The sequence below is a fragment of the Eumetopias jubatus genome, unplaced genomic scaffold (assembly GCF_037043125.1).
Source record: "Eumetopias jubatus isolate StellerSeaLion01/CBP00866 unplaced genomic scaffold, mEumJub1_p1.0 scaffold_7, whole genome shotgun sequence".
NCBI classification, from domain to species: Eukaryota; Metazoa; Chordata; class Mammalia; order Carnivora; family Otariidae; genus Eumetopias; species Eumetopias jubatus.
This window is the reverse complement of record NW_028274813.1, coordinates 33,278,931-33,295,214: the sequence shown is the minus strand read 5'-3', so window position 1 is coordinate 33,295,214 and position 16,284 is coordinate 33,278,931. Positions and strand designations below refer to the sequence as shown.

Here is a 16,284-nt window from a genome sequence, read left to right as displayed (position 1 = left end):
CCTAATGAATTCCATTGTAGAGAAGCAAAGAAAGGAAGCTTGAGAAACATGTGTACTCTGTATTTGTCAAGATACCCTGTTATCTTAAAAACAAAACAAAAATGCAATTTCAGAGGCTGAACACAAGTGTTTATTTATTACCTCTCTGTTCCATGTGGATGCTCGTGGTCAGATAACTTAGAATTTCTGCCAAGAGGTAATTTGGAGACCCAGACTTCTTCCAGATAGTGGCTTCATGATCCCTTGGGACCTCGTCATGCTTCTCTCCATTGGATCCTCTGTATGTGGCCTACAGGTGAAGGGCAAGAATGGAGGATCATGCATGGGAGGATTTTATGGCCAAGCCTTTCACCCTCAACCCACTGGTCAGAATTTATTGACTTGTCTATACCAAACTTCAAAGGAAGCTGGGAAACATGGTTTATCAGTATGCCCAGAGGGGAGAGAGAAATGATTTGGTAAGAACAACTACTAGCCAGTCTTGGCTACACTTTCCAAAGAGTACTGGCTACAAGAAACAGAAAATAGATTTGAGTGAATTGAGCATTATGGTCACAGTACACAGAACTAATCTGACTAACTTTTAGTAAGATGGGTACTTATTTCTACTAGTGAAGTTATTCTTGGAATCTGAGTATCTATGAACCTGAATAGTAAGTAAAAAAAAATCTGATCGAGGTGCCTGGGTGGCTCAGTCGGTTAAGCAGCCGACTCTTGATTTTGACTCCGGTCATGAACTTGGGGTCCTGGGATTGAGCCCTGCATTGGGCTCCACGCTAAGTGGGGAGTCTGCTTGAGATTCTCTCTCCCTCTCCCTCTGCCCTTCCCACTTGTGCTCTCTGTAAAATAAATAAATCTTTTTAAAAAATAAAATAAAATAAATCTTTAAAAAAAATCTGATCAAACAATTCAGTTAACTTTTTATTTTTATGGCCCATGCTGGGTTCTTAAAACCCTTCTATAGAACCTTCTTTTTTAGTATTTGCTTGCACTTAAGGATTGAGTAGTTGTTCTAAGAATACTGTCTCATACTGTAGTTTTTATTTATTATTTTATGATAAAGCATTAATGATTGCTGCTATTATGTCAACTGAGAGTAGGTCTCCTTCTCCTTAGGACCACTTACCAATTGGGGAGAAAAAGCAAAGGCCCATATAAGTAAAAAATTCCAAATAAATAGGGTTAATAAAAGGATAAGTATTGTCCATTATATCTCAATTTTATAAAAAGCCAATGAAAAGAACTTATAAAACTTGTTGCAGTTTAATAAAGTTGATTGAGAAAATAATTTCCTTTGCATTAAAAAAAAAGATAAGTGTAACACATTTCATCTTTCTAGTTGGGGTATATCACCTTCCTGGTGTGTGGATGTGTTCACCAACCTGGAAGCTCTCCAGACCTCATGCTTTGGGGATTTTCATGGAGGTTTCATCATGTAGGCACAATGGATCATTAACCCCCTTTCCAGCACCTCTCCCCTCTCTGGAAAGTGGGGGATGCGTTTGAAAATCCCAAGCTTCTAATCATGTCTTGGTCTTTCTGGTGAGCAGCCCCCACCCAGGAACCCACCAAGAATCACCTCATTAGAACAAAAGACCCTGCTGTCATCCAGGAAATTCCAAGGGATTTAGGAAATCTGTGTCAAGAACCAGGGTCAAAGACCAAACACTAGAACAAAAGATGCTCCAGTGTTCTTAGGAAATTACAAGGGTTTGAGAAGCCCTGTGCCAGGAACTGGGGGCAGAGACAAATGTATCTATTTTCTATGATCTCACAACAACTTATCACAGTCTACTGATTTCAGTGATTTACTGGTTCAAGTGAAGTGTAGAAACCTTAACCTCTGTTTACCCTCCCCCATTTATAATTGCCTAATATTTCCTCAGATTCATTGAGAACCCCATCAGACAGTGACCTAATTTTCATTTCAACCATGAAACATAATTTAGGAAACTCAAGAGGAGAAAGAAAGTCTATTAGTTTACTCATATTTTCACTCTTTTCATTGTTTTTTCTTCCTTCTTAATGTTCCAAGATTCCTTCTTTTGTCATTTGTTTTCTGCTCAGAGAACTTCCTTTATCCATTCTTTCAAGATAGGTCTGCTGGTGATTTATTTAGTTTTCTCTTAGTTTTCTCTCATCTGAGATTGTCTTGAGTTCCCCTTCATTTGTGGAGGATATTTTCCCTGGATATAGAATTCTTGGTTGACAGTTTTCTTTCTTTCTTTCTTTTTTTTTTTTTAAGATTTTATTTCTTTGAGAGAGAGAGAGAGAGAGAAACAGCATGAGAGGGGAGAGGGTCAGAGGGAGAAGCAGGCTCCCCGCTAAGCCGGAAGCCCGATGTGGGACTCGATCCCAGGATTCCGGGATCATGACCCGAGCTGAAGGCAGTTGCTTAACCAACTGAGCCACCCAGGCACCCAGTTGACAGTTTTCTTTCAGCACTTGGAAAATATTGTGCCACTTTCTTCTGGTCTCCATGGTTTCTGATGGTAAATCTCTGTCATTTGAATTATTCTTCTCCTATAAGTAAGGTGTTGTTTCTCCATAAATGCTTTCCAGATTTTTTCTTTGTTTTTATCTTTCAGAAGTTTGACTATGATATATCTTGGCATGAGTTTCTTTGGGTTTATCCTATTTGCATTTGCTCAGCTTCTTGAATCTGTAAGTTTTATGTCTTGCCAAATTTGGGAAATTTTCAGCCATTATTTCTTCAGGTGTTTTATTCAGCTTCACCCTCTCCTTGTGAGACTTAGATGATATGATTGTTAGATTTTTGTTGTTGTTGTTGTTATAGTCTCAGAGTCCCTAAAGTTCAGTTCTTTTTTTTCCTTTCAGTCTGTTTTCTCTCTGTTAGTCAGACTGGGTAATTTCTGTTGTTCTGTCTTCTAGTTCACTGATTATTTCCTGTGTCTTCACCATTCTGTTGTTAGCCCATACCTTGAGTTTTTTATTTTAGTTATATTTCTCAGGTCTAGAATTTCCATTTGGTTCTTCTTGTATTTTATTCCTTACTGAGACTTTCAACTTCATCATTTGTTTGAAGTGTGTTTGTATTTACTTGTTGCTTTAAAATCCTTATTAGAAAATTCTAACATCTATGTCATCTCAGTATTGGCATCTGTTGATTGTCTCTTGTCATTCAAGTTGAGATTTTTCTAGTTTGTGGTATGATGAGTGATTTTCAGTTGAAACCTGGGCATTTTAAATATTATGAGATTTGGGATCTTATTTAATCTTCTAACAGGCTTCCACTGACACTGCTCCAGTGGAGGAAAAGGGACACTAACACATTATTGCTAGGTAGAGGTGGAAGTCCCAAGTTCTCCACTTGGCCTCCAATGACACCTGGTGGGGAGGTGTTCCTTGTAATTTCTGGATGGGTGTGGAAGTCCAAGTTCCCCTTCGTGTACTCCACTGACACCATGGGGTGGCACTGGGGGAAGCTGTTACTACTCAGCCCAGTGGCAGGGGTGGAGCTCCTCTTTACAACCTGGTGAGGTATAAGTCTAGGTTCCCCAGCTGGCAGGAGTAGGGAGGGGGTACTTTTTTTGCTGGTAATGCTTGGCTGCAGTAGACTAGATAATGTCTAAAAGTTTTCTGTTTTGCTAGTTTGTGCCTTACTTTGTTCTTTGGCTAGAGAAGGCAGGTTTCTATAGAGCATTTCCTGGTTGCCATTTACTCCAGCACCCAGTCTGGAATATATGAGGCAAAAGAAAACCTGGGGAACACACTTCTGTGTCATAGTGAGACTCTCTAGTCAGTCTGCCTCCTCTCCACCTTTCAGAGTCTTTGTTTCATATAAAATGTCCAAGGATATTATTAATTAATTTATTTATTTAAATATTTTTATTTATTTGATAGAGCACAAGCAGGGCAAACAGGGGAAGGAGAAGCAGGTGCCCTGCTGAGCAGGGATCCTGATGTGGGGCTCAATCTCAGGACCCTGGGATCATGATCCGAGCTGAAGGCAGCTGCTTAACCAACTGAGCCATCCAGGCACTGTGGATTTTTTTTTTTTTTTAAGATTTTATTCATTTATTTGAGAGAGAGAGGGAATTGAGAAAGAGAGCATGAAAAGGGGGAGGGGCAGAGGAGAGGCCAACTCCCCCTCAAGCAGGGAGCCCAATGCAGGGCTCAATCCCAGGACCCTGAGATCATGACCTGAACTGAAGGCAGATGCTTAACGGACTGAGCCACTCAAGCACCCCAAAAATGTCCAAGGATTTTAGCTGTTCTCAGTGGGAAAGATAGGGAAGGGTATGCCTACCCCATCTTTTAGAAGTGGAATTTTCCTTATCAGTCCATTTAAAACAATTTTTTATTTAGGTGTTATCATCCGTGCAGTAAAATGCACTCTATGCCTTATGTTTTCATACTCTTAATGGTGTCTTGGTGAAGAGAGGTTTTAATTTTGATGTAGTCTAATTTATCAATCTTTTCTTTTATGGTTAATGTTGTTTTATTTTTATTATTTTTTTAATGGATCAGTTATTTAATTACGTTCTTTGTAAGAAATTTAGAACACCAATCTGTGAGGGTAAACTCCATTTGTGAGAGAAAACACAGAGCGGAGGTAGCCCTGAAGCTGAGGAACGGCTTTGATTTTTGGCAGAATTTGCGAGTCCACAGCTTTCTGATCAACCTTGCGCTGCTCTGTAATCTCGTATTTCTCTTTCTCGGTGTCGAAGATCTCACCCTCCTGGTGTCTGGGCTTACGCAGCTTCTTCTTCTTGAAGTAAGCATCAGTGAGATGTTTGGGGATTTTCACACTGCTGATATCAATTTTGGTAGAAGTAGCAATGACGAATTTCTGGTGTGTTCTACGCAGAGGAACTCGATTGAGGGACAGAGGTCCAGTCACAAGTAGCAAGCCACTGCTCAGTTGCTTCAGGAAAACTACCCTCTTGCCTCTGTGGCGCCCAGTGAGGATGATCAAAATGGTCCCGGGGGTGATACTAGCTCGCAGCTTTCTCATGTGCTGACTGAAAGGTTTTTCGCCATGGCTCAACAGCTTTCGAGGCACATCTTCAGTAGGGTAATACCTAGGCATTTTGCGAAGTTTAACCACTCGGGTACCACCGTTCTTGTCACCACCAACTGGTTTTGTGACAGTAGCAAGAACTTTCTCCTTCTTTTTCTTTTCAACCCTAGACTTAGCTGCCGAATACTTCCTCTTGTACATGGCCTTTCTGGAATACATAGCCGATCGGGAATATCTGCCAATTCCTCTGACAAGTACAGGGTTTCGGCTGCAGTGGGGCTTCCCCTTCTTTGGCGTTTTAGCCTTGGGGTTACCCTTCTTAGCCTTGCCACCGGCATCAGCCTTCTTAGCTTTAGGTTTCTTCTCCTTAGTATCCGGCTTCTCAGCTTTTTCGCCCGCCATCTTGCAAGATGGGAAAGAGCTGGTTAATGTTGTTTTAGATCTTGTTCAAGACAGTTTGCCTGCCTCAAGTTATGAAAATATTCTATTCCTTTTTTTTCCTAAAAGCTTTATTGTTTTACCTTTCATATTTAGGCTTATGATCAATTTGGAATTAATTTTTGATAGGAGGTAAGGCTCAAAGTTCTTTTCTTCCCCCAATAGCTTTTTTTTTTTTTAAAGATTTTTAAAAATTTTATTTATTTGAGAGAGAGAGAGCAGAGTGAGCAAGAGAAAACACGAGTTGAGGGGAGGGGCAGAGGGAGAGGGAGAAGCAGTCTCCCTGCTGAGCAGGGAGACCCATGCAGGACTTGATCCCAGGACCCCGGGATCATGACCCAAGCCGAAGGCAGGCACTTAACCGACTGAGCCACCCAAGTGCCCTTCCCCCAATAGCTTTGTTGAAAAGACCATCTTTCCCCACTGACTGCAATGGTGGCTTTGTTGTAAATCAAGTGACTATTTTTGTGTCAGTCAGTCTGTCTGCAGACTCTATTATGGTCTGTTTTTTTGTTTTCCCTGTGTCAACATCAATCTGTCTCAATTACTATAGCTTTGTAGTAGGTTTTGATTTCTCATGATGTTGTCTTTTAACTTCATTCTTTTTCTTCAAGATTGTGATGGCTGTTCTAGGTTCTTTGTATTTTCACCAAAAATTCTGCTTGGGTTGCATTGAATCTGTCAGTCGATTTAGGCAGAATTGATATCTTAACTGTGCTGAGTCTTCCAGCCCATTGACCTGGTATATTTCTCCACTTACTTAGTTCTTATCTAATTTCTCTCAGCAATATTTTGTAGTTGTCTTGCACATCTTCCATTAGATTTATTTCTAGGTGTTTAATGGTTTTTGATACTCTTATAAATAATATATATTTTAAAAATATTATTACTTGTCCATTTTTAATAAGATATGTTTATTATTTTCCCAACATCAAATTGAAATTATATAAAAGAAGATACATCCATAATCCTGCCACCTAAACCAATAAATCTTCATTTCCCAAGCATTTAAGTCCTCTTATTTTAATGTTTTTATTGTTGAAAAGATGACATAATACAGAAATTTTTTGAATGAGAGAAAAATATTACACAATCCTAAAATTTTACAATCCTAAAAACCTTTCAGTGTTACATGTTTCTCTCTCATTCCATCTCTTAGTTATTGTAGTCATAGTGTACACACCATTTTGCAATGTTAAAATATAAACTGAGGCATATTAAAAATCTTAAGTTTGGGGCACCTGGGTGGTTCAGTCAGTTAAGCATCTGACTCTTGATCTCGGCTCAGGCCTTGATCTCAGGTTTATGAGTTTAAGGCCGACAATGGGCATGGAGCCTCCTTTAAAAGAAAAATGTTTTTTTTAGGTTTGAGCAAAAATATGTTTGAATAGGGCAATGCCAAACCAGAAGTAGTTAGGAGCTCTCCGCTTGATGGGAGGGAGGGGAAAGACTTTTATAGAGAAGAGGTGAAAGCAAAGCAAGGAAATTATGTGATTGCCTATAGCTTAAGGTTGCCTTCTTTGGGGAGGCCTTGTTGACTGTTTGTGACTGGTTGTGCTTAGGTGTCAATTTCTTCATCTTGAGGCATTTACAGGCTTTGGTTTCCTTATGTAGGCAGCCAAACTTTTAGAAACACCCTAATGGCCTCTTTGTTTGATTAATTTAACAGTAATTAAAAATTAATGTTTGGCAAACATTTTCCATATTTCTTTTTTTAAAAAGATTTTATTATTTATTTATTTGAGAGAGAGAGCAAGTGGGAGGAGGAGCAGAGGGAGAGGGACAGGCAGACCCCGCACTGAGTGTGGAGCCCAACACGGGGCTTGATCCCATGACCCTGAGATCATGACCTGAGCTGAAACCAAGAGCTGAGTGCTTTACCTGACTGGGCCATCTCGGTGCCCCAAACGTTTTCCATGTTTCTACAGATTTTTTAAATAAATACCATTTAAAAGAGCTACATAGTATTCCATCTTGTTAATCTACTATTGCTTATTTCGTATCACCCTGTTGTTTTCCTATCTGGTGAAAATAGCTAGTAATTATTTCAAATAAGGAAGAATGACAGTGGAAAAAGACAACTAGGAAAGAAAGGGAAAAAAAATCACATAGAAATAGAAAGAAACCTATTAAAACAGTTATAGCAGAAAGTAGAATTTGTTTTGTTTTGTTTAAATTTTTTTTCTAAGATTTTATTTATTTATTTGACAGAGAGCACAGATTGGTAGGCAGAGGGAGAAGGAGAAACAGGCTCCCTGCTGAGCAGGGACCCCCCCCCCCCGACTCAGAGCTAGATCCCAGGACCTTGGCAGACGCTTTACCAACTGAGCCACCCAGGCACCTCTGTTTTGTTTTGTTTTTCATAGAGTCACATCCCCATCTTGTGGCATTCTAGGATGGTAAAGGTTAATATTTTCAATTTAAGTTGAGGAACACACCTGGTTTTTATGTGGAAGATTTCTCTCCCCTTGTAATATCAAGATACCTTATGGCATTGTTAAAAAAAAAAAACACTAAAGGTTTTTTAAGTGGAATAAACCAAACTCATGGGAAAGTTTGGTTAAAACAGTGATCTATCTTGATGGACATAGGTTTGACAAACAGGTTCAATTAGACCATTACACTCTCAGCTCAATTTCATGTGGTCAATAGCAATGACTTCTTTAGGTAATTTTGACCAAGCCACAACTGTGTAGCCTAGGTAATAAGTTACCCTCAGGTGAAGATGTTTCTGAAATTTTAAAAGGAAAGGTGAACAGACCTTGGGTTGAAGAAAGTCTTTCTATTCAAAGTGTAGTAGGTAGACCAGCAGCATTGGCATCACCTAGGAGCTCATTTGAAATGCAGATTCTTGGGTCTCACCCCAGACCTGCAGAGTCAGAATCTGAGTTTTAACACGATCCTCAGGTGATTTGCTTGTACATTAAAACTTGAGAAGCACTGAAAAATATAATACTTAATACTGGATTCTCTACCCTGACTGTGTATTAGAAAAACACCTGAGGAGTTTTTCAAAACTCTGTTACTTGGTAATAATTGAATAAGAATGGGTGGGGGGCAGGAAGGGTATGGACATGAGTGTTTTTTTGGAAGCTGCCTAGGTTATTTTTAACAGCTGCCAGGGTTGAGAACTGTTGGGAGGAAATCTTTTCCTCTACCATCTCAGGTTCACAGGGTTGAATGTGAATTACCAGCAAATTTCCAGAGAATAGATGTATTAACAGGAAGAAAGGGAGCTGTTCAGTAATGAGTTACTAGATAGCCAGAGATAAAGCTATAACCAACACCTAAGAAAAGGGGGATTAGGACTTCATACTTAAAGTGTGAAAAGTTCTGTTGGACTTTTTGAAGCTGATGGGCAGCTGAATTCACACTTTTTATGAAGGTCAGTCTTTCCCAATCAGGAAGCTCCCTCAGTGGGGTGAGGCATGGAAAATCATGGCAGCTGTATTTTCAGAAGGCTCTGCTTAAGTTTCTTGCTTTATTATTTATTTCTTTGGCTGCTCAGATATTTTCTGTTTCAAGTAATTTTCATACTACTTTGGTGGGCTATTAATCCCTTCAGAACTATTACTCCCTTCAGAACTATTACTCCGGGGCGCCTGGGTGGCTCAGTTGGTTAAGCGACTGCCTTCGGCTCAGGTCATGATCCTGGAGTCCCGGGATCGAGTCCCACATCAGGCTCCCTGCTCAGCAGGGAGTCTGCTTCTCCCTCTGACCCTCCCCCCTCTCGTGTTCTCTATCTCTCATTCTCTCTCTCTCAAATAAATAAATAAAATCTTTAAAAAAAAAAAAAAAAGAAAAACAGAACTATTACTCCAGTACCATCATTTTCCTCCTGATCCAGGCTTAACATCTCTACCTTTTCTGGTTCCCTCCCTAATCTATAGCTAAGTACTCTTTACTGCACCTGCACAGTACTCTTTTTTTTTTTTTAAGATTTTATTTATTTATTTATTTGTCAGAGAGAGAGAGCACAAGCAGAGGGAGTGGCAGGCAGAGGGACAAGCAGGCTCCCCACTGAGCAGGGAGCCCGACGCGGAACTCGATCCCAGGATCCCGGGATCATGACTCGAGCCGAAGGCAGATGCTTAACCGACTGAGCCACCCAGGCATCCCTACCTGCACAGTATTCTTAACATCTGTCCCTCATCTCCCTGACTGCACTAGTTAACCCAGTTCTCATACATACCCTTTACCACATTACCTTGTTTTATTTTTCGTACATATTAGTACCTATAACTCTCCAGGAGATGTTGGGCTCTACTTATCTCTGTATCCCTACTCCCAGAACATTGCCTGACAAATGGGCTCTCAAGTATTTATTGATTCTCCCCCTCTACTCCCATCAATCAAATTCATGCCTGTTAGCTGACATCAATATTCTCACCATTCCTCAAACACCCTACAGATTCCTCCTGGAAAATGTTTAAGGCTCAGCTCAAATGCTAATTCCAAAAAATCTTCTGTGTCCCATATAAGAGTGGTAATTCCATCATCCAAACTTTCATAACATAAAGAGATATGAACTTATTTTGAAAGATACTTTCAGGGCACCTGGATGGCTCAGTCGGTTAAGAGTCAGACTTTTGGTTTTGGCTCAGGTCATGATCTCCTGGGTCAAGAGATAGAGCCCTTCATTGAGCCCTGCTCCGTGCTCAGCAGGGAGTCTGCTTGAAGATTCTCTCCCTCTGCCCTTACCCCCATTTGCAAGCACTCTCTCTCAAATAAAGAAACAAATCTTTTTTTTTTAAAGAAAAGACACTTTCATATGCCATTTAATATATAATCATTCAATAAAAATTTATTGAACACCGAACCATGAGAGACGATGGACTCTGAAAAACAAACTGAGGGTTCTAGAGGGGAGGAGGGTGGGGGGATGGGTTAGCCTGGTGATGGGTATTAAAAAGGGCACATTCTGCGTGGAGCACTGGGTGTTATGCACAAACAATGAATCATGGAACACTACATCAAAAACAAATGATATGATGTATGGTGATTAACATAACAATAAAAAATTAAAAAAATTTATTGAACACCTCTCATATTAGGCACTGTATTAAATGACAGTAAGGGACCATTCCTGCTCTCAGAGAAGCTGCTCTTGAGGAGAAGGAGACAGTCCTTTAAATAGAAAATTATAATTCAGAGGATTAAGTGAACCATGTGAGGGGCATTTAAAACCCTTGCTCTGTCTCGGGTTTGGGATTCTGCTTTTGGCCACTTACTGTGTGAGCTATGGCAAATTTGTTAGCCTTCGCAAGCATTGGTTACCATATCTGAAATGGAGATGATAATAGTGCCTATCTCATGTCTTGTGATGGGGATTAAATAACAACTGTGAAGTAGTGAGCACGTAGGTATCTAGCAAATAGTAATCATTCAGTAACCTTTGCAAATTTTATGATTATGTTTAATTCAACTTTGGAGGTCTGGAAAGGCTTCTTCAGAGAAGGGCCTTTGACACCAAAACCTGAAGGATGAGAAGAAATTAAGTGAAGGAAAGGAGGTAGGGAGTGGGGAGGAAGTGAAACTGTGCCCCATAGGGTTAATTAGGTTAAATCTGTCACCAGCAAGACCCCTATTGATACCCTTCTTCCTCACGGGAATGCTAACCTTATCTTTTTGAAGCAAATAACAGGAAAAGCTCCACAGGCCTAGAGCAGTTTGAGATTGACCACTGACTCACACCAGAGCAGAGGGACCATGGAGTGTCTGACGGTTACTTCTACCTCATTATACCATTAAAATCTCGGCCCAAGGAGGAGCACAAGCTTCATTAACATAACACAGGATACCTGTGTAGGCATGTCTTCTGAATACGCCCGGCAACCTTATGCCCATCTTTACATGCAATGACAAAGCTCCCCTTTCCGAGTATTCATCCTAATATTCAAAGAAACCCACTCACCCCCAAAGGCTAACTTTGGAAGTTAATCTCCATGATTTCCGTATTTGCTGCAGATAAACTTTCCTTTGTGTGACAACTCCACCTGGTGTAGTCTCTATCTGTAACTCACCAAGGAGAGAACTCAACGTTAGTTTGGTTACAAAACATCCCAAATAGAACATTCAGGTACAGAGGGCTCAAGACTTGTTTTCAGTTTGGAACCTGAACAAAGGAAAAAGCATTCAGGTGTCCTTTGCAACCTGGGCCTCCGTTGGTGCCAAAACAGATTTCACACCTAAGTTTCATTTATACGTTGCTGGCAGCCATATTTCTGCTTTCACATCCCTATCACTGATCAAGGCTTGTAATGAGAACCCCTCTCTTTGTGGTGGTGTTGGGGGCGGTGAGGCGTATGTAAGGGGCTCTGGCGGCTGCCTCCGGACCAGGCTGTGGGCTGGGCAGGCAATGAAAGCAGTCACTTATAGTTATACCCCCCTTTATTCCCCTCTATCCGGCCTTTCTCCTGAATCCAGGAGTCCCCACTGCATGGTAAACAGACTCTTTATTTTACCCTCTATAGAACTCATCCTCTGCTTCCTTACCTTAACTGTATCCTAGGGTTATTATGTTAATTATCCCAGACTTGGGATAGAAGAGCAAAGCAAAAAAGAAGGGACCAAATATTCCCAACAACATAATGCAGGTTCAGAACAATTTAACCCTCTGCCTTTGTGTAAAAGAATTCTTCCCCTAAAGTTCATGCTCTTCAATGCTACCTCTGTTCCCTGCCTATCAATCTGATTCAGTTGACTATACGCCCTTTGCTCTGCACATTGGGGCACGGCTGGGGCTACACAGGCATTCTTGTTCTTCTTCTGATCCACAAGCATGTTTTAACTTTATGGTTTTGGATCTTGCTGTTCCTGTAAACCTAGAAGGCTCTACTCTCAGAACTTGTTATGACAAGCTCCTTCTCATCATTCAGGTGTCTGGCTCAAAGGTTAGTTTGGAGAGGTCTTCCTTGATACCCTTATCAAAAACAGCACCTCGTGTCCCATTTCCCGCCTTTATTTTCTCCATAGTATTTACTACTATCTGAAATTATTTAACTACTTGACTCTTTTCCCCACTAGAATGTAAGCACTGGGAGTGATGAGCTATTATATCTTCATCTCTGTGAACAGCACATAGAACAATGCTTTGTACACACTGAGTGCTCAGTAAGTATTGGCAATAAATGAGTGAACAAATATATATTTTTTAAAGATTTATTTATTTGAGAGAGCGAGAATGAGAGAGAGAGAGTGCATGAGAGGGGGGAGGGTCAGAGGGAGAAGCAGGCTCCTTGCTGAGCAGGGAGCCTGCTGTGGGACTCGATCCCGGGACTCTGGGATCATGACCTGAGCCAAAGGCAGTCGCTTAACCAACTGAGCCACCCAGGCACCCAACAAATAAATTTTTTTAAATGAAAGAGAGGCTCTAAATTTTAGAGTTTAAAGATGTGGTTGGTGAGTTCAGTTCTTTAGGATGTAAAAGTAGAAATTCAGAAAGAAATCTTTGGGGACTTCCATTCCATATCAGAGCCATAGACCAAGGCTTATGAGTAAGGATTTCATAAAAATCTGGAAGGTCAATTATTTGCCAAGCTCCTGCTATGTACCAAGCTCTGTATTCAGGAAGGGATAAAACGATGAGCAGAAAGATTTATGGTCCCAGCCCTTGAGAACTTCCAGTTTAGTCTTTTCTGAGTTCCTTTGGATTTCCAGTAAACAGTGGTATGCTGGAGACTGCTTGAGACATACTGGAGGTATGCTTGCCACCTGCAAAACCTTATCGTTAAATTTTCAAGACTATTTCAAACCAGTTCTTAAAAATCATTATTAAAAATAAAATTATATAAACTTACAAGTAAATTGTATTAAAAACAAAGATAATATACATTCAAAACTTGTCATTGCCTAATTATCTTGTAACTACAGTGCTATTATCTGTGCTCTTGAGGTTATTTTTGTTGATCGTATCTCTATGGTAGAAATACTATATGATGAGCACTTTTTCCCAACTCCACGATCAGTGACATCACAATGGTAGCTTGGGAGTATATACACCATGGAAATTGGCAGACACCATGATCAGGTCTTACCTACTCACCCAGCTCCCTCACCCCACTCCCCACATACACACTGCCAGCAACCTATCAAGGGTAGTGTGTTGGCAGCTACTGAATTAGAGAGGTACAATACCTAGGTCCTCCAATAAAGGAAGAAGAAAAGCAGAACAACTTGTTTTGGATCTGAGGAAGAGTCCTAGACTTATGCAATAACAGAGTACAAGTTGTAAAGTAAATTTCTAAAACAACTTATTGTACTATGACTTTTATAACTTTAGAATATTATCTTTAATAACTTATTTTGAAAACAAATGCCTATTTTGAAAACAAAAGCAGACCACTTGTTTTTCAGGGTTTAAAAATTAATTATAAAATATTTCAGACATATGGAAGCAATAATAATTAGAATTTTAAAGGATAATAGTAATATAACAGTCTACTGCCCCCCCCGACCATAATAATGTGGAACTAGTAATTCACCTCTGACTAAACTATAGGTAACAGAAAACCCCCTGAAATGACATGCAGGATTAATGTCCTCCTCTTTAGAAAGGTCAATCTGGTGACCCACAGTAGCTGCTCAAGAAACAGGTTTTGCGGTAGTCTAGGAGAGCCTGAATCAAAGAAAATAGTCAAGGACAAAAAAATTGGATGTGGTGATGGACAAGAAAAAGATACCAAGATAATTCCAAGGATCTGAACAAGTGTGTATCAGTATCAGTGACTGAATCCCTGACCACACCCCTACTGCTCCCTACAGCTCCCGACCCTGGAGAGATTGTTAAAATTTAGGTTGCTGGTGCTCCACCCCAAGAGTTCCTGAGTCAGTAAATTTGAGGGTAGAGCCTAATAATTTCCATTTGACAAGTATGCAAAGGCTGGTGCTGCTGGCGAGAGGACCACACTTTTAGAACTACTGCCTTACAGTAACTGCTTATTTTGCTAAAGCTTCAGACATGTCTTTGTTAGACCAGCAGGGGGAGACAGGTGTAAAATTTATCCTCTAAAAATAAACTGCCGTATAATACTAAAGCTCCTTGGAGTTATGATGTTGCCCTGAAGACTTCTGAGCTATTTTGGAGAGCAGCATGTAAGTTGGCATCAGGTGAGATAATTCTCTGTTGTTTACGTAAAAATATATTTTGGTAGGACTAATGTCCAAATTCCTGCAAGCTGGCCCTGGATAAGAACTTGGAATCTGGAGTCACACAAACTCTGTCGCTTACAAGCCATATGACTTTGGGAAAGTTATCTTCTCTGATCTTGTTTCCTCCTCTTTAAAATAGTCCCCGATTTATGGAATTGTTAGAGGGCTAAACGTTCTTGGAACTGTAGTTGGCTATTATTTTTAAATCTCTAGTTACTTTCAGCTCTTTAGCCTCCCCAAATTTTAGGAATAGTCCAGATATGTTGCTAAGTTTGGTTTTTATAACCAGTGCTCCCGTTATTCAGGTAGAGAATTGGAAACACCTGGAAGGTGATTGTTTTGAAAAATCCTAACCTCCCCATCCAAAATACCTAGGATAGGTGAGTTTTTATTAACATACCCGGCCCAGAGAGCTCTATCTATATTTGATCTCCTAGACTTCAAAGCCCGAAGATGGGTAAGTGTTTTTTGGACCCGGAGTTGAGATGGAACAGAGCAGAAGGATGCTGGTTTCATCTTGGCAGAGCACTCAGGCGGGGTCAGACCAGCCCAGACCCCAATACGGGCAGCCAGCCCTTTCCTAGAGTTGACATCTGCCGGGCATGCATATGTGTAAAGAGAGTTGCGATCTGCGAGGTTGCGAGTTGGTTCCCGTGTTCCGCCGAATTCGCTAACTTCGCAGGTACCCGTCGCTTCCCGAGACGGGACACACCTGTCCGTGACCGCGCTCTTATTGGTCCGACACTGACACTAGCCTTGTGGCGTCAGCTGCAGGGGCTCCTCCCCTGAGGGGAGAACCCGGGCTAGGGTGGGGTGACGTCAGCGAAGGCGTGTCCCGGCCAAGAGCAGTGGGCGGGGTCTGCGGGAAGGTGTGTCGGGGGCTGGTTGGGGGCGGGACCGGGTGGCATTGACGTCACAGGGCGGGGCGGTGCAGCTAGCGCCCGGGTAGGTGAAAAGCGGCGCCGGGCGGCTGCGCTCACTTAACGCGGCGAGCCGCATAGAGCAGCTTCTCTCTCAGCTCCCTCCCGCGCTGCCAGTCATGTCCCTAAGAAGCAGCCTCTCGCGTCTCCTCCGGACGCGAGTACAGTCCGTCCTGAATAAGTCCGTTCACTCGGTGGCCGTGATCGGAGCCCCGTTCTCACAGGGACAGGTGAGAACCGGGACTTCGCACCGTGGGGCAGGAACTGGAGAAAGCGGGGGTGGGGTGAGGGACTGGGAGGCGAGGAGAAGATGGGGAGAAACGGAGAGGGGGACGAGGTGGTGGTTTCCCGCGATTGGGCACTGAGAGAGCACGTGGGGTTTCCCCTGGTAGAAGATGGGGAAGGAGAAAAGAGGTGGAGAGCATCCTGCTTGCGCTGCGGGCGGGGGGCCGCGGAGGGCTGGCGGGTCTCTGCGGCCTTCCTCCCGAGGAGCGAGAAAGTGGTGGGTCCCGCTTGGGGTGTTGGGGGAGAGGGGAGGGTCAGGATTTCAGGGAGGGGCTGGAGGGGGAGAAACCGGCCAGAATACCCGGTGGAAAGTCGAGAGAGAAGAGGTTAAAGAGAACGACCGAGGATTTAAGGCTCCAGGGTCTGTTCTCCGAAACCATTGGTTGGCGGGGAAATTGGCGGTGCCTTCTCTAGCGGCGGGAGGACGGGAGGGGCTGTTTTGTTCTCTTCAATGGAAGAAACCTGCAGTCGTGGAGAGCTCACTTCTCAGTGAGCCCAGGCTCAGGC

The 16,284-nt window shown here is 42.0% G+C and overlaps 2 protein-coding genes and 1 pseudogene across 6 annotated transcripts in view; 1 reads left to right on the top strand and 2 right to left on the bottom strand.

Annotated features, from left to right (window-relative positions):
• Window positions 1-272: 272 nt before the first annotated feature.
• The window catches only part of VTI1B (vesicle transport through interaction with t-SNAREs 1B), a 74,785-nt gene continuing 58,773 nt past the window's right edge, over window positions 273-16,284 (bottom strand). For 2 of the 4 annotated variants that reach the window (XM_028121787.2, XM_028121854.2), the window contains one exon: window positions 12,584-13,135. In XM_028121787.2, the coding sequence (XP_027977588.1) occupies window positions 12,968-13,135 (168 nt within the window). In that variant the 3' untranslated portion in view covers window positions 12,584-12,967. Of the gene's footprint in view, window positions 290-12,583; window positions 13,136-16,284 lie in introns of those variants that run through there. The other 2 variants (XM_028122084.2, XM_028122016.2) reach the window with 2 other exon arrangements.
• LOC114223333 (large ribosomal subunit protein eL6 pseudogene) lies at window positions 4,481-5,402 on the bottom strand (annotated as a pseudogene).
• The window catches only part of ARG2 (arginase 2), a 33,767-nt gene continuing 33,002 nt past the window's right edge, over window positions 15,520-16,284 (top strand). The window contains exon 1 of one of the 2 annotated variants that reach the window (XM_028121685.2): window positions 15,520-15,722. In XM_028121685.2, the coding sequence (XP_027977486.1) occupies window positions 15,612-15,722 (111 nt within the window). In that variant the 5' untranslated portion in view covers window positions 15,520-15,611. The remainder of the gene's footprint in view (window positions 15,723-16,284) is intronic. The other variant, XM_028121615.2, reaches the window with a different exon arrangement.